At 42.6% G+C, this 27,392-nt stretch overlaps 1 protein-coding gene across 7 annotated transcripts in view; it reads right to left on the bottom strand.

Annotated features, from left to right (window-relative positions):
- Nucleotides 1-27,392, bottom strand: part of BRME1 (break repair meiotic recombinase recruitment factor 1) — a 30,453-nt gene that overhangs the window by 1,471 nt on the left and 1,590 nt on the right. For 2 of the 7 annotated variants that reach the window (XM_053296464.1, XM_053296465.1), the window contains exons 2-8: nucleotides 26,321-26,369; nucleotides 21,836-22,049; nucleotides 17,244-17,325; nucleotides 15,984-16,082; nucleotides 12,303-14,039; nucleotides 8,434-8,558; nucleotides 4,929-5,021 (exon numbers count right to left, since the gene is read on the bottom strand). In XM_053296464.1, the coding sequence (XP_053152439.1) occupies nucleotides 4,929-5,021; nucleotides 8,434-8,558; nucleotides 12,303-14,039; nucleotides 15,984-16,082; nucleotides 17,244-17,325; nucleotides 21,836-22,049; nucleotides 26,321-26,351 (2,381 nt within the window). In that variant the 5' untranslated portion in view covers nucleotides 26,352-26,369. Of the gene's footprint in view, nucleotides 1-4,928; nucleotides 5,022-8,433; nucleotides 8,559-9,296; nucleotides 9,796-12,302; nucleotides 14,040-15,983; nucleotides 16,083-17,243; nucleotides 17,326-21,835; nucleotides 22,050-24,113; nucleotides 24,331-26,320; nucleotides 26,370-27,392 lie in introns of all 7 variants that reach the window. The other 5 variants (XR_008316258.1, XM_053296467.1, XM_053296463.1 and 2 more) reach the window with 5 other exon arrangements.

Here is a 27,392-nt window from a genome sequence, read left to right as displayed (position 1 = left end):
CAAAGGTTAGAAGTCCCTGCCATTGTTCCCTCTAATCTTAAATGCAGAATGAGTTTTGTTCTGGCTGGCAGTAAAATAAAATTCCATCCCTCTGCTAAATGAAACACACAACTACTGGGCTTTATATTTCATATGACATATTGCCCAGTTCTAATCTCCCTGCCCTGCTTTTCTTAACATCTAATCTGAAGAGGAGTTCTTGAGAACTCAAACGCTTGCTCAAAATGTTGTGTCATTTTGGTGGGCCCTAATAAGGTGTTACCAGGTTGTGGCTTGGGGGTTTTTCCCCCCTAATAGACCAACAACATGCCTATGATTTTTATGTATTTTGCAGAAATATGTGGCTGCTGCTGCTGCTGGAAATACCACTTCTTTATCATAGCTTACAGCCACAGATAAACCTATCCTCCATGAATTTGTCCATGAGTCAGACCTTGCATGAGCAAGAAGAAGCTCATGAAGAACGTTCCCACCTCTTCCTATCAAAAAGTTCTTGAGGGTTGGAGAATGGGGTGGAAAGGGGCAATTGCTGGGAAAACAGGCAAAGACACCTTTCACAAGCCAAGCTCAATATTTTCATTACCAATCAACTTGGTTGAAGGAGTAGACAATGTGGTGATTAAACACCATGGATATAAAACATGGGGGATTGCAAGCACCATAGAGATAAAAAGGTTGAACATTTAAAATCCCTATAACCTGGAAAGCTGAAGAGGAACAAGCAATACAATTCAACAAGAAGAACAGATATAAAATGCTAACATAGAGAAGAAAATCAAATACATATATTTAATATGAGGCGAGCCAGACTGCTAGGCAAAGCCACTGCAGGGAAAGTTGTGGTCCAAGATGTCAGGACCCATCTGGACTCCACTCCAACCCAGAGGATACCCTTCCAGAGGAGAAGGAGCATGCCCCAACAAAAGCCCCACAGATCTGGGACAGACAGAGCGTGATCCTCCTGCAGCTGCCCACTTGGAGCTATGAGGACCTGGTACCTCCCAACGGGTTCCTATCCTGTCTCTAGAACCCACCCACCCCGCCCCGTTTCATTGTCCCCCCCAGGAGCAAAGGTAACAAGGATCTTGTTCTATGCATGCCAGGGCTGAACTCCAGCTCGCCTGGCTCATAGCTGCTTGGGGTTTCCCTCCCAATGGGCCTCCTGTGCTTTAGATTAGGGCCAATCTGAGCTCCAGAAAGGGATGAGGCTACTGACTCCTACACAACCCAACTGTTCCATTTGGAGCCAGCCCTCACTGATTCAACAGCTCTTTTCAGAGGCGGAACTAGGGTGGGGCAGGCAGGGCACATGCCCTAGGCGCAACTCTGGGAGGGGGCGCAGCGCAATGCCCAACAAAAGCCCCACCACCAAAATTTTTTCCCCCAATTCCACCCCCCCCATTCCAGGTGGCGGAGAGTGGCGGGGCGGCGGGTGGGGCTCCCACTGGCTGGCAGAAAAAGCGCCCGCCCACCCCCGCACTGCTGTGCAAAGAACGCATGCCTACATGACCATGTGGGACTAGCAGCAAATGCTGGCCGTTCCGAGTGCTGCTGTGCTGTTGCCCGTATGAACACAAAACAAAGTAGACATGCTCTGCTGCCCTTCCTTTCACCCGTGTTCAAAGATTTGGGGGTTGCATGTTTTCTTTGAAAATTTAAACATTAATGGAAGGTTAGGTGTGTGTGTGGGCACAGGAATATTCCCAAATTGCTAAGCCAGGCACCTTAGCTCAGCACAGACTTTTGAATGGCTTGTTTCGGTTTTGTTCTGCTCTGGCGTTTCCACTGCCCAGTGCCTCAAGAAACTAATTCCAGTAAAGTGTCATGTTTGCCCACTGCTGACTGCAGCAAAACCAGCCAGAAATCTGGGAGTACCTTATGACAGAAATCCCCACGAAGCCCACTGCTCTCTTTGGTAAGAAGATCTGGTTTATTCGAAGTCTGGGGCTTCCGGTTTCATGGGTTGCTTCTTATTTGTAGTTGAAGCAAAAGCTCTACATAAAGAGCGGGAATTACTGCCAGAGAGAGCATTTTCGCTGCACAGGTAATGTGGGGGAGTGTAAGCTGGAAGTTGTCTCTGTCCTTTTCCTTCTTCTGCAATGGATCTCTGCTCACTTAAAGACCCAAAGGGGGTTGCTTCTGTATTTTACACTGACTCAAGGAAAGATTGTTTTAATTTGTTTTACTAAGTGATGAATGAGTCACCACTGAAGCAAAAGGATGTCCTCCCCACCTCCACTATAATATTGTGTCACCACTCACCAGGAGTGAGAGGGAGGACGTCCTTTGACTCCTTTTGCTTCACAGTGGTGACTCATTCATTGCTTAGTAAAACAAAAATAAAACAATCTTTCCTTTGACTCCTTTTGCTTCACAGTGGTGACCCATTCATTGCTTAGTAAAACAAAAATAAAACAATCTTTCCTTGAGTGTAAAATACAGAACAAACAGAAACAACCCCTTTTGGGGGAGGGAAATGAGGAATCGGAACTAAAAACTACCGCAGTTCAGAGGATAAAGCCCCCTCTCTTTTTTTGCATTGGCAGCAGCGGTTAGAACTTTGTGGTACTCAAGATTCCATCCCTAGAATGTTGGAGCAACAGCTGAGAAGCCACACAGGCAGAGAGGGAGGGCATGGTTAACTTTCCAGTAACTTTCATATCTTTGGAATGTTTTCATGTCCTAACATAGGTTGGATGTTTGTAGTGAGAAGGGTGGGGGTGGCAATGGGGTGGGGGGAGGAAGAAAGGGGATTGTAATAAAGAAAAACTTAAACAAAGTTGTGCAAGAGGAAGGGCAGGGGTGGATCTGGGTGGGAGATTTGCTTCTTTTTCTTGCAGTTGAAGCTGCAGCATATTTACTCTGACGTAGGTAGGTCCCATTCACTTCAAGGGGACTTGAACTTGACTCCTCTGTGTGTGTGTGTTTACTCAGAAGAAAATCCAACTATGGTCTGTAGGGCTAATTCCCAGGTAAATGTGTGTGAAGTTGGAACCTCCTCAGCTCTATTAAAAATGCATCTGATTGCAAGCAAAAGAGGCAGGAATTCTGCTGCTGCATCCCTGCTGAACCAGTTTCTTTAAGCACCCTGACCCCATTCCTGAATGCTAGACAAGAGAATATGAGTTATCTCAAGGGTGGGGAAAAATTAGAGCCAGACATGCCCCATGGTTTCCTGTTTTGTTTGGGATCTTACTCTGCTGCAACCCGATCCATGTGCGATACCTTGGGGAAAGAAGTCCTCATGTTCTAGTTGAAAGATCATCATTTCCCTCTCCGTTAACATTCAGGAATGGGGTGGTGGCAGTACTGAAACGAGTTGGGGGAGGCTGGGGGGAAGTGGCCTCTCTAGTTTTTTCATCTTTGTGTGGAATAAGTTTTGTTCTGGGCGGCAGTATCAAGGCACTGTGTGCGCAGATGCATTCAGAATCAGCGCCTTCCCTTTTGCGTCCCCTGCCATCTTTTGCTGTTGCATGCTAGAAACATGGGATGGCAGAGAGAAGCCAAACCAGGCATTCAGGTGTGCAACACTGCAATTCTTTCATGCCTTTACGCCTTTGAGGGGTTGCAGATAGAACTGCAAGACTTTTGGGTGGGAACTAGATCATGTCTGTGCTCCGCATAGCATTGCGCGTGTGGTTGTTGTGAAATACATGTTAATGAGCAACAGTAGAATTTCTCCTGTGTAGATGTTTAATTTTGCTGCTGATATGCAAGATCTTCCTTAAAGCTTTCTTTGATTAAAAAGATGTTGATGTGATTTCTATATTGAGGAATGCCTAGAGAGGAATTAAATCTATATATCAGCCAAGAAGTTGTGTGGCCAACATCTGCTGCCATGCCATAGAACTCCAAGTGACTATGTAGAAGATGCTTGTGATTTTTGGATTCCCTTGCTAAAGCATAAACATAAACAGAGGAGGTGGCTGAAGAAGAGGAGAGGTGGGGACGAAATGTAGCTCTCCCAAAGTTCCACTCACTTGCCTGCAGTTTCTGGGGTCCACATATATTAAATAATAGGTAATATAATACCTCAGATGCTGTGTATAACCCATATGTATATGTGTGTGTATGGCAGTGCTGTAAAATGGGTTAATTATTTTGATGTATATCTGCACAGAGAGTCTTGTACATCTTTAAAAATTCAATTGCTTAAATATTGGATCCTTTAGAGCCGGAAGTGGGGGAGGGGAAATATGTGGGATGGGAGTATGTTAAGTTGTGTGCTACGCCCCTGGACAGCTGCTTCTTTTCATGTGCGATGCTGACTATTTGAAAAGCAGGACAGAGGCTGGTTTTTTGCTTTCATGACCCACTTGAAGCCACAAGCATCCTTTCGTCCAGGGTACAATGACCATTTCTCTCTCTGTCCAAATTAGATCATATTTAGAGGACCATGCTGTCACACACACTTGTCTACCTTGAGCTAGACAGATACATTCTACATCTAAGTTCAGGCAAGGTTCAGAATACAATACCAGACTTGGTGTTTAAAATGCATGCATCCTGTCCATATATATGCTGTATGGACAGGGGTGCAATTTCAGTGCTTGCCCTAGGCGCTATTTTCCCTAGATACGCCTCTGGCTCTTTTACTGAGCTCTTGGCTCCAGCCGTTGCCTCGTTAGGCCAAGTATGGCCCACCATCCCTGCTGTAAGCTACTCAGCATCCCATGCTCGCTCAGCAGCAATTTAACAAAATGAAATACCTCACACAACAAGCATAGCCATGACACTGCTGCATGATGGTATTCTGTATCAGTGCTTGTTAGGACTGTTGTCCTATAGGGGTGGTTTGATTGGTGGGAGAGTTGTGAAATTACGTTGGGATTCTCTAGAAGCAATTGTCACACATGATTGCTTTTTCAGCCTTTAATTTAAAAATTCATATTATATGCAGCACATGAAACACTAAAATATGTTCTTACTTGAGATTGGAGAGCTCTTTAATCAGTCCACAAACAACATCTGTTGCATCTTCTTGTTTGAATGAATCACAAATCCTCTCCATCATCTCAACCCTGATTTTAAAAAATGAAAGAACCAGAACATCAGATCTGTAACACATAATCACAGGACAATAGAATTTTTGGAGCTGAAAGGTTCCTTGGAGACCTTCTTGTCCAGTGCAGGAAGATGGGGCTGCATCATCTCTGAGAGATGTCTGTCCAGCTTGTATCTGGAGATCTCCAGCAAGGGAGAGCCCACCATGGCAGAATACAGACAGAGGTCGTTCACACAACCAGGTCTGTCTGGGCTAGCACAGCCCTACCCAGGTAGACCTGATCGTGATATTGGTCCCAATTCTGGTGCCTCTCTGCCAGGTAGCCTGGGTTTTCCACCCAGGCTAAGAGAGAGATACCCCACTGCTTGGTTGTGTGGGAGCACAGGCCGCCAGCAGCCATTGCTACCATAGAGGCCTGGGGAAGGAGCCACCCGATCTCTGGGAATTCTACAATGCACCCCACTCCTTGCATGGTGCATTGTGGGATTCCTGGAGGCCAGGCGGCCTCCCCACCGCCTCTCTCTTGCTGCAGTGGCGACGACAGGGGTGGATCAAGCCTTTTGCCCCCCATAGGCAGCCAAGGATTTGCTACCCCTTTCTGGGCGGCTGCCGGCCCACAGCGAGGGTGGAATGGGGTGCAAGGGGAAAGTTCCCCCTTTTTCTTTCTGAAAACCATTGCTGTGCAGCAGGACGGGGGCAGTGAAGGCTGCAGCAACAGCAACTGTAAGTGTGGGGGTGTGTGAGGGGGAAGTCCCCCCCATTTACCTTTAAAATGTTGCTGCCTGCGCAGTGCCGGCAGGATGGGGAGGCAGCGGCTGCAGCGGGGAGGGTGGGGGTCATGGTGGAGTGAGGGGAAAGTTCCCCCTCTTAGAGGGATGCTGTGTGGAGGGATGGGGCAACGAGGGCGGTGAGGGAGAGCTCCTTCCAGTCCCCCTCCTCCCTCTGAAATGACTGCACGCCCCGGGGGCTGCAGTCTGTTATAGGCCTTTCGGGGCCACCCATCCCTCCATGCAGCAGCGGGCATTGCTAAAAGGGGGAACTTCCCCTCACCCCACCACCCACCCTCCCTGCTGCAGTTGCTGCCACCCCACTCTGCCCGCGCCACGCAGGCAGGAGCATTTTAAAGGCAAATGGGGAGGGGGCTTTCCACCCCCCCACCACTTGCTGCAGCCACCCCCACCCCCAGAGAGGAGCAGCAAAATCTGAGGAGCAGCAAAGTTTGCCACCCCCCAGATTTGCCACTGTAGTTAAGTGCCTACCGTGCCTCTCCTTAAATCCACCACTGAGCAGCGATCGTGTGTGAGCTTGGTGTGGCAAGCGGGGCAGGAGCCGATGGTCATGCGAGAGAAAAGGTAAGAACGATCCTGCCTTCCCCGCAACCCTCACCAGCCCCAGGCAAAATGGTAATGGGAACCACCTGTTTCACTATAAAGTTATTTATTTATTTATTTATTTATTTATTTATTTATTTATATCTATGTAAACTACTTGGGAACTTTTGTTGAAAACTGGTATATAAGTATTCCTCGTCACTGCCAAACAGCAATTCCAGGTAGGAAATTCATCCTAATTGTCAGGGGGTTCGCCACCAACCCACTGAGCACAGTGGGGGACGGCGAAGATCTTGCCCTGACTGGGTGGCACCACTTCTCCTGGGCCCAGCGGAAGGTGATACTCCCCTCCCTGAAGCTGGGGAAGTCTGTGTCTAGCCCCCTGTTCACTGCAAGACTGCATCGGACCCCAATGACAATGTCCCGCGAGATTTGGGGTAACTCTCGTGAGATAATGGACCAAAGTCTCGCGAGATGTGGTGGGTCTCGCGAGGCTTGCCCCACATGTCAGGGGCTATATAAAGCTGGCCTGGCCAAGGATGGGGGGCAGTAGAGGAGGAGGAGGGCTGAGCGAGGCAGGAGCCCAATGACTCTTTGGAGAGGCTGGTGGGCCAGCTCAGGAAAGGCCCAGTCTGTGAAGGCAAAATATGGTGCCTGAAGGGCCAAAAGGACTGCCCCTTTGCTTGGGCCAAACCTCTGAGGCCAAACGTGGGCCAGCCACTACAGCCCCTGCCAGAACCCATTCACACTAATGTCTAGGCTAAATCTGCTTTCTTGTAATCTCAACCCATTGGTTCTAGTCCTGCCCTCAGGAGCAACAGAGAACACAGCTGCTCCTTCTTCTATGTGGCAGGCCTTCAGATATTTGAAGAGAGTGATATACCCCGCCCCCCACCACAAGTCTTTTCCAAACTAAACATACCCAATTTCTTCAACTGTTCCTCACAGGCCTCAAAATGGCACATCTGTGCATTTCTGTGTCATGACTTTTTAAATAACTCAAGTGAAGTGAAAATGGTAAAAAAAATCAAATGAACCTATTTTATACTCAATACGTTTTCATTAGTACAAATTTAAATGCAAACTCCAACACACAAATGTCTGCGACAGGTTGGACCAGTAGTACAACCTTATTAAATATGGTGGTGTTGAAGTTCAATGAAAATGTTCACTTCAGTTCTCATGACAGGCAAAGCCCCAGAGATAGGAGATTCACCTCTTTCCTGTATCTTGTCTTGCTTGTGATCAGCACAGAAGATACTCTCCACTTCTATCCAAATATTCACAACTAGCTCTGTGCAGTAGACTTGCCAATGAGTATAGCAAGAGGAACTAACTCCCTCCCAAATATAATATGAACTCACACATCAATTCAATGAGGAAAAAGATCTCTCTTTCCTCTTCTGCCACTCTGCCTATCAGGACAGGTGCAAAATGAGCCGCATTTCGCCATTCACAGAAGAAACAAAACCCAGTGGGTCTTTGCTCAGTGGTGGTAAGCACATTTTTTGCATGGATAAGGTTCCAGTTTCAATTCCTAACATTGCCAGTTAAAAGATTTCAGGTAATAGAGTTTATACTCTCTGTCAATGACCTTAGAGAGTTTACTGCTATTAAGAACAGACAACACTGGTTGCTGTTTCTCTTTCTTACTTTTATACCTAAATAAGACCTTTTAAAAATAAAATAAAATCCATTTGAGAGAAGAAACTAAAAAAATAAAATAAAAAGACGATACTGGGCTAGATGAATCTACAGTTTGCCTGCAAATGCCTTATATCCATATTAATCCAAGCTCTAAAACAGTGTCTCTTACATGGGATATAAGCAATATTTCTCCAGAATACAAATTTTAATGGGATATTCTTACTGCATTCTTTTTCATAAATTGCTGCTACCTGCCCCAAGTCCTTAGGAAGTGTGTGTTCTAGTGTGGGTGTGTGTGGACAGGATAAAGATGGAATTTAAAATGTCCCTCAAACAAACTAACACAGTACTCTTTTCTTGCATGGATCTAGGCCTAATCAGATTGTCCAGAATGCAAAATAAGGAAGGCTATTTCTTAAGAAGAAAGCTCACACTAGAAAAGACACCTACTTGGCATTATTTGGATGACCTGGCCCTATAAGAACAACTGGGGCTGATGTCTCAGTTCCACTTTGTTCTTCTGCAGCACTTTGATCACTCCTACCCTTGAAATGTTGATTATCCAGAGAGAATGGCTGAAGAGAGAGAGAAATGCAGTACAGAGGTCCAGGAATGCTCTCTCTATAAATCATACCAGTAATGGACTTGTTCAGTTGTGCTGTTCTTATATATTACAGTATCCCACCTTTCCCTCGAGGTCAGGGAAGCACACACGGTTCTTTCCTCACCTCATCCCACTGTATCCTCACATTAGGTGGAGAGAGACTGACTGGCCAAAGTTCACCCAGTGAGGTTCATGGCCAAGCGATGATTTGAACCCAGTCCTAGTCAGTGTTCTCTCTAATTTTTTTTCATCTGTGTGTGGAATGAGTTTTGTTATGAGCGGCAAGATCAAGGCAGTGAGTGCGCATGTGCATTCAGAATGAGGTCTTCTTCATTCAACCTGAGCAGGATCTAAAATTAACTGAGCGGACATCAAAAAACTTGTGAGTGCATGTACATGTGCACGCCTTAGAGGGAACACTGGTCCTAGCCCAGCCCTCTAACCTTTTCACCACCCTGCTTCTTCCTAGTCTATAGCAATAATGACAATAACTAATTTAGTCAGTAGTAGTCAGAGAGGACTTCAGAGCATTATTAGATTGAGCTACTCTGAAGAGGCAAGGGGACACATCCCTATGCTGCACTCTCAATGCAGTTTGATGGCAAGTCTCTTAACTCACAACATCACCAGTCACTGCTATCTTCCTTTTCTCTTTCTCTTCCCTTCCCCCAATTTGTAGTAAGAGGGGAAAGGAGCATCCGTTACTTACCCATGCTGCTTCTTGCTGCTGGATTTGAGGACATTTGGTAGGTTATCCTTCCTACAGGACTATGCAAAGAAACTAAGAGAGCTTTAAGACTCTCGGAAGGAGAAGCCCGCCCAGTTCTGAATAGCCAAGTCAAGAGAACAGACAAGCTAACAGTAACTATGGAAAAAACAGACTGAGGAGGGAAAAATTAACCATTCATCTCCTTTAAAAACAAGAGGGTAATTCATGCAGTAGACCCAGGCAGCCCAAGTGGGAGGATTTAAAGAATTTACAGTAATTTAAATTACAGCAATTTAAAGTAAGGATTTACAGGCTGGGTAAGAATAAAGTGAAGGCTTTTGGAGAGAAAGGAAAAAAGGCTGTCTCTGGAGCAGCAGATGCAGGACTAGTAGAACTGGGCGGGGGCCTCCTTTCCAAGGTCTTAAAGCTCTCTTAGCTAATTCACAGTTTGCCTCTGGAGCAAAGTGGGTCTTCATTCAGCAGCAGGGAAAGAACAGAGCTGTGAACAAGTGAGGGAGAGTCCCATGTCATCAGAATAGCTGAAGAGAGAGAAATGTAGTCCAGAAGTCCAGAGTTGTTCTCTATATAAACTATGTTAGTGATGGACTTGTTCTGGAACAGGGTGCTTCTAAACCAGGGCTCTCAACTTCAGCCCTCCTGCAGATGTTGGCCTACAACTCCCATAATCCTTGGCTAATCCACTGTGGCTGGGGGTTATGGGAGTTGTAGTCCAAAAACAGTTGGAGGGCCAAAGTGGAACAGTCCTGTTCTAAACACATGCTCAGCCCAGGAATGTGTTTTCAGTACCAGAATTGAGTTCACAAAAAGCACTCCTAGTGTTCCCTTTGCTCTCTTCCTTTCAGCAGCCCAGTTGTTGGGGGGACTTTTTATTGTTGCTATCCTTACACAATTAGGTGTCAGAAACTCTTGCCAATATACAGCAAATTACCCAAAGATCTACCAGTACACCCAATCTACCTTCTGACACATTTAATATTACTTATACACCCACACACCTCTTCCCAAGTTAATAGTTTGGTTCAACCACAAAAGTTAGGCCTGGTTCTCACAGTTAGGTAACACATCTGTGCCTGGGCTTTACCTCTTCCAATTGTGTGGCAGAGAGAGGTGGGCTGGGGGACTTGCATGACCGAATATTCCATCTTACTAAATCATCCCTGTGTAAAGAAAACCAGATGTCAGGGAGAAGGATTTTAGCCTACTCTTCTACCCGGCACGCTAGTTTTCTATCTGCAGGTTTTATTTATTATTTTTAATGTACGGAGAAGCATTCAATCATGCAAGCCCCTATCTGTCATCTAAATGGCATAGATCAGACATGGGTTTACCATTCCAGCTAGGTTTGTAACAGACACTTCTCCCCCACCTCCCACAAGGAAGCAAGATGTTATTTTGCCTCTAGGTATGTTTCTTTGTGCTTCCCACCCACCCCATCCCCTTAGATTAACAGGAAATAGTCCTGAATCTTGAAACATTTGGAGTAATTAAGTATGTGTGTTACACAGAATGGACAACTAATCAGCAGAATTAACATTTGTTATTTTAAAAAATATATTTAAAAGAGACTTCTGATTTAGTATGCATTTCTGAGGAAGTGCATAGACGTCTGGAGGCAAGTGCCTTGTTGTCATGCTTAAGGTACTGGATCTGGTGCAAGGTCAGTGGATATTAATTCTTGCTGGTGCTACAATACAATAATCTGGCCCTAGAAGAGGAGACTCTTTCAGAGCTTCAGCACAAAGGTTTCCTACCCAGCAGCAGCATCTACAAAGCACAGGTATTTTCTCCCAGACTCAACTACAACAGTTAGTGGGGATTTCTATTCCATAGGAGTTCCAGAAACTAGTGTGTAAGGACGTAAGATGAGAGTTGCTGCTTCCACTGCTACAGTTTCAACCGATCCACAAAATCTGTACCAGTTAAAAGAGACTATTTGAATCTGGAATTTATCATCATTTTATATAATACTTGTAGGGTTGCCAACATTCCATTGCCCAAATAAGGGACAAAAGGCAGGAGTAACTGAGAGCCTGAGTGCTAAATGTGTTTTTACCACTTTCAGCTTAAACTAGTTACAACTTAAATGGCTTCTCCTCTGCTGATGGATATAACCATGGTTAGCCCAAGTGGGTGTGATGTAATTTTGTTTTCTAGAAAGAGAAGCATTGTTAGCCAGTAAAGATAGGTTTCACACGCGAGCACTATCTAGCAGTCATCGCTTGCATGATTTTAATGATCCCTATATCTGGAGAATGGTAAACTAGCCTATCACTTATTATGGCTATTAAAATTTGTGTTAATGTCTCCAATATGGGACTGTTGGCAGCACTATGCCTGTAGCTCACCAGAACAACAGAGTACTCTGGTAGGGAAGAGGAAGGGAAAGGAGTTAATTATTTCGTTATTGGTGAAAATAACTGGTTTTATCTGAGCCATAGGTTCTTCCCCTTAGCTGGAAATAAGGGACAAATGGCACCCGGTAAGGGACAGACAATTTTGGCCTGAAATAAGGGATGTTCCTGCTAACAAGGGACTGTTGGTAACCCTAATTACTTGGTTTGCAAATAATTATTACCTGAACAAACTAACTATGAAATGGCACTTGCATTTGATTAAGTCAGTAGAGACGTGTAAATTATGTAGCATCTCTCCAACACTTGAGTACTGTTCAAAATTATTTAAACTGTTGGAAAATTCACCATTACCTCACAATTAATGCAATTTTTGTTAATAATTATTATTATTATTAATAATAATAATACCACTCTTAAACCACATTTAGGCTGCAGTCCTGTATGTAGCTGTTCAAAATCAATTCTCTCTCAAATTAATGACAGGTACTGGTAATTGTGCATAGGAGTGCAACATTAAAATGATTAATAACATGATTTTAAAGCCCTGTTTCCATTCATACTTTTTTGTAATAGTAATCATCGGATATGTTAAAAGTAAAATCATTAACCTAGTTATGAGCTGACAGTTTACCTTGTGTGGTAGGAATTCAAATCTGTTACTTTCCAAGACACCCTGTAGTTGACTATCAGGCAGAAATTCTAGGTCCAGATGATTTTTGCCTAGAAAGCATGTTTGGGTCACCATGTCAAGGCCACTTGAAGCACTGATGCTGGGACCTGCACCTGAAGCAAGAAGAGGCTGAAGTGCTTCTGAACCAGCATCCACTGCTCTGTTAGGATCACCCACCACTACCTCTTTCTCCAGTTGTGAAAGAATCTTGTCAGAAGAGAAGGAACTTTCCCCATGGATGGGTCCACACTTCTTTTCCCCACATGTTGCCATTTCTTCTCCAACCATGTGGTCATCAGTGAAAGAGGGGGAGTTTTCTGTCCTTGGTTTTGTTTTTGCCTTAGGAGTTGTCGTCAGATTTTGCAGAGAAATCTCTGTACTGGAGAAGGTTTGACTACTTTCATTAGGTTTCAAACCACATCCATCACATTCTGTTTGTTTTATATTAGACATCATTTTCTCATATCCCTTTGCCCCTGTTTGCCGTTGGGACTGGAACAGGGCTAGGACTTCTACATCAGGAGAAGGAGCAATGCTCTTAGTTGGTCCTGCTTTTATTCCAGTCTCTTTTTCACTTCTCCCTTCCTCTGGACTGCAGGCAACTGCTGGCACTGAGGTTTGTCTGCTCTCCCCATCAGGCTGTGGGGAAACCAGATTGCTTGTTTTAATAGCCTGTTCACATTTTAGTCCAGAAATACCTGCTTCGTCCAAATCAATACATGCAGTATCTGGACAATTTCCCCTCAAAATATCTTGGCCATCCTCACCAATTTGCTCTTCAACAATAGTCTCACTCCTGCATGGGCTACTTTGTTCTGTAGGTTTGTCCCTTCCACTTTGCTCTGTGGGTATGCCACCCATCCATGGTCTGTGCTGATCTGTAGGTTCTCCACTAATTGTAGAGCTGCACTGAGCATCTCGGAGTTCTAAAATTTCAGTACTGCTGCAAATGCCATTTTGTTCTTCTGCTTTCCCATTTCTGTGCAGAGGGCTCTGATCTGATCCTTTGCCATTGCCACTTCCCTCTCTAGCCACACTACCTGAAGGCAGATTTCTGCTTTGTTCCTCAAGTGTGAGTAGTACTGATGCATCTGTCATAAGTGGGGGTGGAGCCCTGCTGTTCTCCTTTTGGGTTTGGCTGGCCATGGACTCCGCAGGACCTGTGTCTTTTCTGTTTCCATTTTTAGCCCAGTCTGCTTCTTTGACGTCATTTGGCTTTATGATATCCTGGATGGCTTTATTTTGTTCCACAGCCATATCCAAACTACTTAGATGCTTTTCTTCCTTTTGACTGTTTTTGAGAGAGTCACTGATCCTGTCTTCTCTCAGCATAAAACTCATCTCCCTAACAAGTGGACATCTGAGTGACTCAGTAGAGAGCTCTCTCTTTTTAGGATCCTCCACATCCTCATTATCTGAGGTATTCAGAACAAAGGAAACCTGCTTCTCTGGCATTTCATTTTTACATATGTTTGCTTGATGGGAAGCACCATCACTTCTAATCCTGTCCTGATCTGGCATTTCACTCCGTTCCTCACAAGGAAGAATCATTTCATGTCCAACATCTTCCACTTTTGTTACAAATAAATCCATCAGTACAAGTGATTCTGGAGGAGTAAAGGTGTTCTGGGCAGTTCTCTCTGATGTGTCCAGTACATTTCTAACCATACATTGTACATTGGAGGACTCTAGCATATCCTGAGGTGAAAAATAAATAGACAGATAGATGGATAGCACATTTTCTGACTGGTTCCCCACTCCCATTTAATACAGAAAAATGGCCCAGGCTACCCTGTTCCACCAGATAATTCTTATCTACCTGTGGCCCAGCCAAAACCCTGACATGCAGGATGCATATTGTGGAATTCTCAAACTATCCTGGATTTGTTTAGACAAATCTCAGTATGATTGAAGGGACTCCATAGAGTTCCTGTTACATTTTTACTTCAGTTTATATTTTTGTATGAAATGTGCAGATGGATCAAGTTCAGTCCATAGCACATGATAGCATGTCCCTGAAAAACCAAAATTCAGACCAGGTTTTCACTTGTATCTATCTAATAAATGTAACTAGTAGTCCATGGAGGATGCACTTACACCCCCCACCGCCCCATGGCATTTCCCCTGCCAGGCCAGCGTGCAATTCCCTAAAAGCCCACCAGGGCAGCAGCCTACCTCTCTGCCGTCCCGTTCTGATGTTTACCAGATGTAACCAGAAGTAGTAGCTGCAACTGCGCGCTTTGTACGCATGTGCATGTCGCGTGCAGGCACCCGATGTCCAGCTCACTTTTTGGAAGTACAGACAACCATTACTTCCCAGATGACCGTAGATCAGAAAGCAAAAGACTATAATGGTCTTTCCTTGTAATCTTGAGCAAATGTTTCATGTGCCAGATCAGAAGTGTTCCCAAGTATGACTTTCAATTTGGCATTATATGTGCCTGTACATACCATCATTCTCTTTTCCTTTCAACCAAGGATATTTAAATTTAAAAAAAATAATGAAGGGCCCTACTGTTGGAGCTGCTAACTCCTTTTGTGACAGAAACCAGGATCCACAGCTCTCACAGCATACACTCAGGCTCTCACATAACGTTGGCTTGTGATAGCCCAGTGAAGTGCTTCCGTTTGAAGAATGGAGGAGTTCATGTAATAACAAATTGTTTTTGAAACTCTCCTCAGTTTAAAAACCAGCTTGCTGTGCAGCGTGTAGGAGGAGGAGAAGGAGCTGCTGTTCAAGAAAAATAAGTCTACAGTCACCTTGCATTCACTATTTTTGTGGTTATTTGGATTTTGGCCAGAAATCTCTGTGCTTCTAATAGTTGAAAGACAGGAAGAAGTTCAACAGAAATAGGTTTTCCAGCTACTGCAAGTTCATGATGCATAATATGTTCAATTTCTCCCTGTCATGCAGCTGATAAAAACACATGGCCTTCTGTCAGGAAAAGAGATTAAGAGGGTCATTTGCCCAGACAATTTTGCTAGGGACAATCTAGTGGATAGTGCTTTAAATTCCTGGGACTCCTGGCACACCAGAAATTCCAACATAATTTTCCGTGTGTGTGTCTGCATAGGACCGTTTCAAAGTCATCCTGAGAATTGAAGGGCAGGGGGAAAGCGGACAACAATAATCACAGTCAGGTCTTTGAGTGACCAAATCAGCCACAGTGCTAAAGTTCAGGCTTGGAACTATTACTCTTAATGTGCTTGGGAACGTGTGGATTCTTCAGCTATGACAAAATAAACTAGAATATACAATTTTCCAGGTCAGAACATGTTTACTAAGTTAATGAACCATTCAAAACTAAAACAGAGGGTGCTGAGTGTCAGATAAGGGATTGCAGAGTTTCATGATCTAACAGAGCAATCCTATGCATGTTTACTCATGGATAGTCCCACTGTGTTCAGTAGGGTTTATAGTCCACAAAGATCGCTTAGGATTGAACACAGAATTGGAATGAAAATATTTGTTTTCATTGTATGAAATAAAATGTATGTTCAATTATCATAATATTTTAATGAATACTATGAAGTAGTTATCCCTGGTCCACTCATAAGGAAAGACTTCTCTAAATGACAAATATCTATATGACCTATGGACAAGGAGGTAAGGCTATCCGCTATCTATTACTGAACTCATACCTGGTCTATCCGAACTGTTGCAGCTTCTCCACAACCTCTTTCATGTTTTTCAGTCAATGGCTTTTTGGGCTTTGTAAACACTGGTACTATCTTCCCTCCCTACAACCAATAAGAATCAAGTAGCAGAAAGGTATCAAGAGGATGAATTAAACCTCCACAAAGCAAATTAATTCTGGCAGAGACTTGTTCTAAATAGCTGAACAATTTGCATAGAAATAAAACTGGACAAATGTAGCTTTGAAAAACTAATTGGCTCACAAATACTGTGCCAGGCAATACTGATGGTAGGAGCCCCGGCGGCGCTGCTACACACGAGTAAATAGTGTCGGAAGAGTTGCAGTGGGCAGCTCCACTGCAGCATTAAGTTGCATAGAATGTCCCTGTGAAAAGAATGCAACTGGACTGCTGCAATTTTACACTGCAGCAGAGATGCCCTGTGGCACAACCCTTCCAGTGCTATCGATATGCCCGCAGCAGTGCAGGCAGCAGGGCTCCTACCATCATCCATGTTGCCTTGTGCAGTATGTGAGCCATTGTTCAGGACTGGATGACTATTGGTGGTGGCTCATAGGTTTCTCCAGAGAGAGAACCATTCAAATTCAAAAAAATTCCATTGTGGGCCAAAGGTCATTTTGAACAATAGAAATGTTCAGCAAAAGTTGACAAACAGCAGTAATTTACAATCAGTGTTATAATATAAACTATTATAAGATTACATCCCCCCATTTAAAGTGGAAACGAAAGTCCAATGCTTTCCGCAAAAAAACCCAGCAAAATATAATGTATAAAATTACATTATCCCAATTCATTATGTGTCTGTGCCTAAAGATTTTTAACACCAAAGCTTTTGTCATCATAAAAACATCAAAAGCAACTACTCTAACAGTTATTTTCCCGCCATTGAGATGATGTGGGTTTCTCTTTTATGTCTCCTAGAACTGTAAAAGTTTATCTTGCAGGGATCCTGACAATTCTGTTTTCTATACAGGCCCCATTTTAACTGAATAAGGTGTAAATCCTTCACTACTCCCTCTTCACATATACAATATTGTAACTTCACTCAATCTTACTAAAGCAGCTGATGTCATGATCTGAAACTTCATTGTGATAAAAGCCCTACAAGTATGAAAAAGAATAAGCAAGATGATACATTTTGCTGAACTAAGTAGCCATGCTTGAATGGAGTTCCATACCACCTGCCCAGATAATTAGCAAATAACAATGAAATATACTATTTAACATTTCATATCAAAGTCTTACTTGAGATGGAGGCAGAAAAGCTTTAGTACGACCTAGCTCTTTCCTCTGAGGGGAAGCCTTTCCACCTTCTTCTGTAGATTCGCTAAGGGAAAGCAAATGTGGTTTAGGAACAAGACATCAGTAATTTAAATAATATTAGAGAATTTCAAGTTGTGTAAAAATCCCCACATAAGAACCTAAGAAGAGCCATGCTGCATTAAACTAAGGGCCTATCTAGTCCAGCATCCTGTTTCTCACAGTGGCCAACCAGTTGCCTCTGGGAAGCCCATAAGCAGGAAATGAAGGCATACGCTTCTCCCACTGTTGAACATGGATGTAGGGATGTCTCTAGCTTTTGTGGGGCCCCAGGGTGGGAATACTGTCCAGTGGGGAGGGTTCCCTACAATGAATCAATATTGCTCCAGCCCCACCAGAGTCTCTGTTACTGCGATGCAGTGTGGGACCCCTGTAACTATAGCTGCACTTCCAGCCCCTCCCCCCAAATTCAGACAGGTCTGCCTGGAGGTAGCATGTAGCATTTTCACTCCATGTGTGGGTGTGGGGATGGGGATACTGAATGGCCTTCTGCCTCCTATGATAGAATTTTGCTTCTTGCAGTTATATGCTCTCTGCTGTCTAGGTCATACTACTGTACTCAGTTTGGCTTCTATTGACTTTTCATCTAGTGTACAATCTAAAATTAATCTTCCATTTTGCTAATAAAAGCATTACTACATTTTTCCTTACTTCTGCTCTCTGCCTTGTAAGTAACATGTGTGTTCCAATCAGTGCTAGAGACAGATCTGGTTTTTATATTTTCAAAGGGAGAATAGCCATTTTGTCTGTCTCAGTAATCTTTGGTGCAACCTGAAATCTGTATTATACCTAGTACAGTATATTCTAGCCTAAATCTTGAACTCCATTTTAAGATTACAAACTGCCTCCTGCCTCCACCCTTCCCCCCGAATTTATCTAGCCTTGAATTCTGGGAAACTTGAAAGTTTGGCTCAGTACTTTTTTGATAGTTCAGCTCATCCTAATAACAGGTTGAAAAGCTGCATTAACGTATCTGTTAATACACTTATTAGGAATTACAAAAAGGACGAAGTTGTGAGCAGCAACTTGTGGAGAACTTTCAAGTTCCCTAGAACTCTTCATCATGTTTGATGTTAAGCAAAGCCATCCATTAATTAATTAATTAAATTGGGGGAGGGGGCCACTGAGCATGCTGTAGGAGTCCAAATGAAACTGAACACTATTAAGATGAATTGGATTAGGAGTTATACAGGCTTGAAATTCCGCAAATTTGATTAAATAAACAACACTGGTTTCAGGATGTGCCTTGAGCATATGAGATCCCCCCCCCCATTTCTAGAACATACCAAATCTAGCAGTTACTCACTTCTGTCTCCAGCAGTAATAAAAGCACAGATCCTCTTGTAAAGCAAAGAGCAGAAATAAAGAGAAACATGGTACCTGACATCCAGACTGATTTTCCCAATAGTATTATTCAGGAGTAACTCTAAAGGACTACTGTATTCCAGTAGAACTTCATCTAGTAAATGTACTCAGGCTGTCAGCTAGTATTTTTATATGAACAAACGGAAAGATTAATTGTAGGTGGTCCACTAGGTAACAGAAACCCAATTGGTAGTATTATCTAGTAGCTGAAAGGCATTTAACCACTAGGAAGCAAAGTAAAAGACTGTGAGGTTATTCACACAATCAAAAACTGTGTCCTACCCAGGTTTGGGAGCTGTGTGTTCTCTCAATTTTCAGTTGTGTGGAAGCAAGGTAGGAGGAAAACCTGGGTAGAAGTGATTGAGTGGAAGCAAGGTAGGAGGCTTTTCCTCCTACCTTGCTTCCACACAACTGAAAATTTGGTGCACACACAGCTCCCAAACCTGAGTAAGAAACAGTTTTTGATTGTGTGAATGACCTTTGTGGCTGACCTCCTAGTTAAGTTATTAGACAGAAGTCCAACTGAAATTTATAGGCCAAGTTAGTCAACTTGTCCTCTTAATTTCAATTGAACTTCTGTTGAGTAATTTAATCAGGATATCAGCCTGTGACTTTTGGATTTTTTCTAAAGGACCAATATAGCTAGACACATTTTTTGTGTGCTAATAAAAGCTATTACACTACTGCTGCTCTAGGATAAAGCAGATATCATAAACAAATATCGAAATATGCAAAATTACACATTCTGGGCAACTTTCAAGCTTTTGAATTAAACAAAATATTGCCCATCAAGAGGATAGGAGAAGTACAAAATGCCTAACTAGTTCTCAAGAAGCAAAGTTGACAATTTTTTAGTCACCTCCATTACAAAATGCCTAACCTCAAACCCTTTCCCCCCTAATGTAAAATATGCACTTTTTTGACTAGCTAGGAGTTGACTATTGGTATGCTCAGTTTATGACAATGGCTGAGAGGTCAGAGGGTGACCATCTAAGATGGCTCACACAGGTGGCAAATCTCTTTGCCATGTTTATTGGTTCTGTTTCATTCAAGATAGTATTGTTTTGCACATTTCCCTCTGATAGTCATGCGAGGATCCCTTGCATTTGGCTTTGTTTGTTTTCAGGAGTTGTTGATAGCTACTGTAGACAAAGTCAGTTCTCACTTTTGTGTCAAATCAACAAGTAAATGAAACTTGTGGCCTGGGGGCATTTTGAAGAAAGCATTGTCTCAGCAACAATGAGATGCACATTATGGTTGTAGAAAAACAAACCCTGTTTTTCCCCTGGGAAACTAATTGGGCATTTCCCAGTTAGAGTCTCTTGCAGTCCTGTGTGAGTGTGTGTGGTGGGGTGTCCCCCCCCCAATTAGTGTTCCCTAACACAGGAAGCTGCCTTCCACCAGTCAGACCCTTGGTCCATCTAACTTAGCATTGTCTACTCAATGACTGACAATACAATAATTCTTCAAGGTTTCAGGGCAGGAGCCTCTCCCAGCCCCAACTGGAGATGCTGGGGAGTGAACTTGGGACCTTCCACATGAAAAGCGTGGTGTAGTGGTCAGAGTACTGGACTAAGACCGGGGAGACCCGAGTTCAAATCCCCATTCAGCCATGATACTTGCTGGGTGACTCTGGGCCGGTCACTTCTCTCTCAGCCTAACCTTTTTCACAGGGTTGTTATGGGGAGAAACTTATGTACAGGTGAAACTCGGAAAATTAGAATATCGTGCAAAAGTCCATTAATTTCAGTAATGCAAATTAAAAGGTGAAACTGATATATGAGACAGACGCATTACATGCAAAGCGAGATAAGTCAAGCCTTAATTTGTTATAATTGTGATGATCATGGCGTACAGCTCATGAAAACCCCAAATCCACAATCTCAGAAAATTAGAATATTACATGGAACCAAGAAGACAAGGATTGAAGAACAGAACAATATCGGACCTCTGAAAAGTATACAGTGTACTGTGCTTGATTGGCCAGCAAACTCGACTGACCTGACCCCATAGAGAATCTATGGGGCATTGCCAAGAGAAGGATGAGAGACATGAGACCAAACAATGCAGAATTGCTGAAGGCCGCTAATGAAGCATCCTGGTCTTCCATAATACCTCATCAGTGCCACAGGCTGATAGCATCCATGCCACGCCGCATTGAGGCAGTAATTGCTGCAAAAGGGGCCCAAACCAAGTACTGAATACATATGCATGCTTATACTTTTCAGAGGTCCGATATTGTTCTATTCTTCAATCCTTGTCTTCTTGGTTCCATGTAATATTCTAATTTTCTGAGATTGTGGATTTGGGGTTTTCATGAGCTGTATGCCACGATCATCACAATTATAACAAATTAAGGCTTGACTTATCTCGCTTTGCATGTAATGCGTCTGTCTCATATATCAGTTTCACCTTTTAATTTGCATTACTGAAATTAATGGACTTTTGCACGATATTCTAATTTTCCGAGTTTCACCTGTATGTAGTGCACCACTCTGGGCTCCTTGGAAGAAGAGCGAGATATAAAATGTAATTTTTTTTTAAAGTGGGTGGTATACTATTGAGCTATGGCCCCAGCTTCAAAGCTACAGCCCTACCTGTTTAATATAAATTTTAAAGAAGATTCAGTGTGTTGTAGAATTTTTTCCTGATATATTTAATTATTACGGAAGAAAAAGCGGGATGACATGGACAAATGTCTCTCACTGTACCGTTACTTTTTGCTCTCATTGGCTGTAAGCTACTGTTTGCTTAGGACCTGCAGGCACCACTTCATCCCTAGCTTTCTTAGGATTGAGGCACTAAAGTGGAAGTGGGGAAAAGATACCAAGGAGCAATTATATTTGCATCACAATAACAATTTGGGTTTGTGCCACCTGCATTTATCTTGCTAGTGTCAAATCTGCAGTTTTAGACTATCACAGTCCTCCTCCTAGACTGTGGATCATTGAAGATCATTTACTGATTCCCAATAAACCCACTCTGGAAGAAGCACTCCTCTGCAGCTGTCTTATAACAATGTACTTTAATACCCCCCTTCCTTGGAAGTACAGTAACTGGAATATGAATTGCCTTTCCTTGCAGTCAACTGCCATTCTCAGCCAAACCACATTTCAATATTTCATGTCTTTCTTTGAAACACACTTGATTACCTTGTATCCAAGGCTGCTGCCGAGATTTCAGTGTCAGTGTTTTCCAGGTTATTTCCTTGACATTCTTGACTTGCTCCAGCTATTGTTACTTTTGAGGGAGAATTACTAGAGGGAGGAAGAGTCTGTACTGGCTTTTCTAGATCACTCTCTCCTGTCAGCGGGGCCTTCTTTCTAAAGCTCCTTTTTGCCTTGGAAATGTCCAGTTCCTTGATTTCTTATTTTAAGAGTGGGGGGAAACCCAAATTAAACAATCAAACTGGTAAAGTGTTCATGCAAAAGCAGTACAGCAAATATTACTGATCATGAAAGAAGAACACTCACCAGCTAAAAATGAGTATTTTTACATCCTATTTATTACAATAGAAGCACTCTGTGTGCACAAGTTGAAATCACTCCTATTAACATCAATAGGACTTCAATGTACTTGGATTGTACCATAGCTGGATTGTGCTGTATCTGATTTACATTATATGGCATTATGGGGGGAGGGATGTGGCAGGTGGTAACTGCCTGTTATTGCTGCTGGCATACTGAGAATGAAAGAAACAGCCACAGAAAGAGGTGGAGGGCGCAACCAAGTATGAGGGGATGCACAAAGGTCACCTTGCCAATGGCCCCCTCAGCGCTAAAGCTGGCCCATCAGAGGCGTAACTAGGGAAAACGGCCCCCGGGGCAAGCACTGAAATGGCGCCCCCCCTTAGGTTTTTCCTCACAAGCACCTGCCGCTGCCGCCAAGCCAGGCCACTGACTGGCCGCCAGGCGCCAGCAAAGCAATGGGGGGGCTGCAGGTGGCGCGGAAGGGACCGCTCGTGGGGAAGGGGGCACCGACGCGCTCCCTTGACTGCTGCAGCACTGCTGCACTGAGCAGGAAACATTTGTATTAACAAAAATTTTTAAATTTTTTTTTAAAAATTTGGTCATGGCGGCGCCCCCCACGTGACCAGAAAAGATGGCGCCCGGGGCATGTGCCCCCCCTGCCCTCCCTGTAGTTACGCCTCTGTGGCCCATACGGAGTTGCATAACCTCCTAATGAGAACCATGCAAGGAAACACTGTTCACATTGCAATCTCATGTACTCCCATAGTTTTTGTTCAGCACACCTCTTCTATAGGGGTTTTCATTATAAAACCTTGCATCTCATAAAGATGTACCGAGTTTTCCATAAAGTTCTGCAAATGTCTGCACAAAAATTTCAAGCTGTCCCTCAGCAACCATTGTCTCACCTCATCTTCTTCATTACTGGAGTCTTTTAGTTTATTTTTAATGAGTTAAAGATACCACACACCCATTCATAGGAACATGGGAAGCTACCTAATACTGAGTCAGACCATTGGCCCATCTAGCTCAGTATTGTCTACAAAGACTCGCAGTGTCTTCTCCAAGGTTGCAGTTAGGAGTCTCTCTCAGCCCTATCTTAGAGATGCCAGGGAGGGAACTTGGGACCTTCTGCATGCAAGCAGGCAGGTGCTCTTCTCAGACCAGCCCCATCCCCTAAGGAGAAGATCTTACAGTGCTCACACATGTAGTCTCCCATTCAAATGCAAACCAGGGTAGACCTGAATTAGCAAAGGAGACAATTCATACTCACTACCACAAAAACCACCTTATGTGGCGCAGCGGGGAAATGCTTGACTAACAAGCAGAAAGTTGCCAGTTAAAATCCCCACTGGTACTATATTGGGCAGCAGCGATATAGGAAGATGCTGAAAGGCATCATCTCATACTGCGTGGGAGGAGGCAATGGTAAACCCCTCCTGTATGGGCTCTGTGGGCTCCAGGAGTCAAAATCAACTTGACTGCACACTTTACCATTTTACCACAAGACCAGCTTATGGTAGGAGACCGCTTCCTAATTTATTCTGTTTATTTCTTTTAGCTGAACTTAAAGTGGATACTGCATGATCTCAAAGTTCCTCCTGCTTTTCTGCAGCATACTTTGTCCAGTGTACTGAAACACATATGGAGCAGCACATATGAATGAAAATATGTCAAACCCTAGAGGGGTAAATGTAAGATGAAAGGCAGCAAAAGGGCTGTTTTAGGCACACCCTAAGTTAATGAGTTAAGAACTCTAGCTATTAGGGGTCCCCCACCCTAGCTATCTGGAATGGTGAACATAAATGCAATATACAAATACTTGCTGTAGCATCAACACATGAATACAAAACAATTATTGTAAGTAAGACCAACTAAGACACTTGGCTACTTTATCACTGCTGCAGTATTCACATTATTCATTGTAACATTTGCATTTGCAGCTTGCATAAGTTGTACCCACATAAGCTCTTAGCAGGCCTTTTACTTGATGTGCAAAGGGCAGGGCCAACTGGGTGTGATTCTGCTTCTCCCTCTTAACATTCGTTTAACATGGCAACATCTTACTCTTATAACAGCATTTTAAAGATGTGTGTAGAGGAGAGGAGACTTGTTGGGTAGTGATGTACATCCTGTTGTGTTAGGGTTGTTTGTTGAATCCAAGCAGAAGAAAAGTGTGTCTGGAACATTTAAAAAGTGTGATTTTCAGTGTGGTTTCAAAATCATATGATTTTATTATAAACCACACATTTAACCCCCTGCCTAGCCTTAAAGAGTCTTGGGGAAATGACTTCCAACAGGAAATCAAAGATCAGGAGTAGATGAACATATTTATTTATTTATCTATCTATCTATCTATCTATCTATCATATTTTTACACCGCCCAAACTTATGTCTCTGGGCGGTTAACAACAAGATTAAAAGTAAAACATTAATTAAAAACAAAAACAAAAAATTTAAAAGCAAGAAATTGTGTAAACACAATTTAAAATTTTAAAACAATATTCTAAAAACAACATTAAAACAATCAAAACAATATCAGTTAAAAGTCTGGGTGAAGAAATGCGTCTTTAGAGACTTTTAAAAAGATGTCAGAGATGAGGAGGCTCTTATTTCACCAGGGAGCGCATTCCAAAGCCTCGGGGCAGCAATGGAGAAGGCCCGTCCCTGAGTAGCCACCAGAGGAGCCGGTGGCAAATGCAGACAGAAATGGAAGCCAGTTACTTCTTCTTCAGGCCAAATTAAGGAGAACTTTCTCAGTGTTTTCCATAGATGACCCCATAAAAATAGCATACATCCAAAAAGACTGCTCTCCTTTTTCCTGGAGTGGTTGCGGGATGAAGGGAATCTATTGTTACCTCTGGTGGACTTGTCCTAGGGTCTCATCCTATTGGACAGGGGTATTCACAGAAATGAGCAGGATTACAAACCAGAAAATAGTATTATGTCACCAGCATTAGTAAATGTATTTTCTGGCATCAATACAAATTTGACATCAACAAAATTAATTGTGTATATGGTAATGGCTACCAGGTTAGCTATATCCAAACACTTGAAAAATCAAACTATGTTGATGAAGATCTGGTACAAGAACCTATGGCATATCGTGATCTCAGAAAAACTAACCCATATTATTCGGTCCTGATCAAACCAGACCAGAAATAATGCTTTTTATGTAATTTGGTCAGATTTTATTCTTTACACGAATCAGGGAAATTATGGTTGTTTTCCTACCCCAGACAATAATAGAGTGCATAGATTGATGGATCAGGGTTTGTTGTATAATGTTTTGCTGTTTGTGTTTGGAACAATATTGTTTAGTGTTTTATATTTGTTGTAATGAAGTTTAAAAAAATGTAAACAAACATGTAGAAAGAAATAAGACCTTAAGGAGCATATGAATATTTTACAGCCTACAAAATTTTGAAGATTTTAGTAAAATCATTTTACTAATTCTGGAGTGTATTTTGACAAGAATGCCATACTGTAATTATTTTTATATTTTTCTACTCACTAAATTTACTGATACCTGGTAGTGAAAAGACTTACAATTTACATACCACAATGAGAAATCTAATCAGATTTAGCCCTTTGCTGCAAATTGTACTAGCATACCTTTCTGGCAGGCTGTTTGACATTGTAAGTAAGAACAAATCCAATCAAGATATGGAGTGTGACTATACATGAACAACTGCAATCGTATACACACTTACTGGGTAGTACGTCCCATTGAATCCAGCAAGACTTACGTCTGAGGAAGCACAAATTGGACTATGCTGTAATTTAAAAAAATACTGTACTTTCCTGAGGAAGGAAGGATTGGTCTTCCAAAAAAAGAAACTCCCCCCTGTTCTTTGAGAGTCCCCTGTTGAGAAACATCTTGAAATATCTTTAAAGTCAGGTCAACTAAACCAAAATACTAAAAGACTCTGGTGTTTCAAATTAATAGGAGCCAAGAACGAGGTATCGATTTTCTTATTTTTCTAGGAAATAGGAACTTTGACCCTTTTGCATCCTGGTTTCCCTGATTTTTAAAACTGGAAGAGTTTTGCTCACACATTCCAGTCAGGTATTATAGTGTGTAACAGATGACCTACAAAGGGCTTGGAGAAATCTGAACTAAAGATCCTACTATATGAAGGCAGAAATATTACACTGTAATAAGATTACCTGATATTTGTACCTTCTTCCTTTTACTCATCTTAGTGGCTTGATAAATCTAAAAAGGAATAACACTCAGAATAAGTTTGGGTGAACATTTATTCTGCTTTAATTAAAACATATTGCTGTAATAGATGTTATGCAATTTATGTTCTGATATTAAAGCTAAGAATAATCATATGCATCATTAACATGAAGGTTAATCATATGCATCATTTTTTATCCATAAACACTGTGATTTATGATAAATCTATTGCTTCTGGAGTGTGGGGAACTTTCTCCCCCAACCTCCAGAAGATGAACAGCCATATTAGTTTGTTGCAGCAAAAACAACAAAGAGATTTGTGCCATCTAAAGATTAACAAATTTGTTGTACCCTAAACATTTGTGGATTACAGCTGCTTCAGCTGCATGAGCTATGTGATGCAATACACACTAACAATTACACATATACATAGATAATATAGATGGAAAAGTACAAAAAATATGAACAATGGGGACAAATGGTCATAAAATGCAAGAGGTTTATTCTGGGATAATAAAATGTAAAGCTTAAATCAGTGCAAGATAAGCACAGTGACAATTCACAGCACCAGTAATTGGTAATGACAAAATCCCCCTATTCTGCTAAAAAAATTAGCAAATCTATAAAGATGTTATCACCAGTTACTGCTGTGGTGGATTGTCACTGTGCTTATCTCTTACATAATTAGAGATGCACTTCTTGCATAGTCCTTTTGATTGATTGATTAAGTGCCATCAAGTCGGTGTTGATTCTTAGCGAGCACATAGATAGATTATCTCCAGGGTGATCTGTCTTCAACTTGGCCTTTAAGCTCTCAGTGGTGCATGCTGTCGTAATCGAGTCCATCCACCTTGCTGCTGGTCGTCCTCTTCTTCTCTTTCCTTCAACTTTTCCCAGCATTATAGACTTCTCAAGGGAGCTGGGTCTTCACATAATGTGTGCGAAGTATGATAGTTTGAGCCTGGTCATTTGTGCCTCGAGTGAAAATTCTGGATGGATTTATTCATTATTGTTTTTTCCTCCTCCTCCTTCTCTAGCCCCATGAATCTGAGGAAG

Source organism: Hemicordylus capensis, chromosome 2 (genome assembly GCF_027244095.1).
Source record: "Hemicordylus capensis ecotype Gifberg chromosome 2, rHemCap1.1.pri, whole genome shotgun sequence".
Taxonomy (NCBI): Eukaryota; Metazoa; Chordata; class Lepidosauria; order Squamata; family Cordylidae; genus Hemicordylus; species Hemicordylus capensis.
This window is presented reverse-complemented; position numbering and strand designations above follow the sequence as displayed.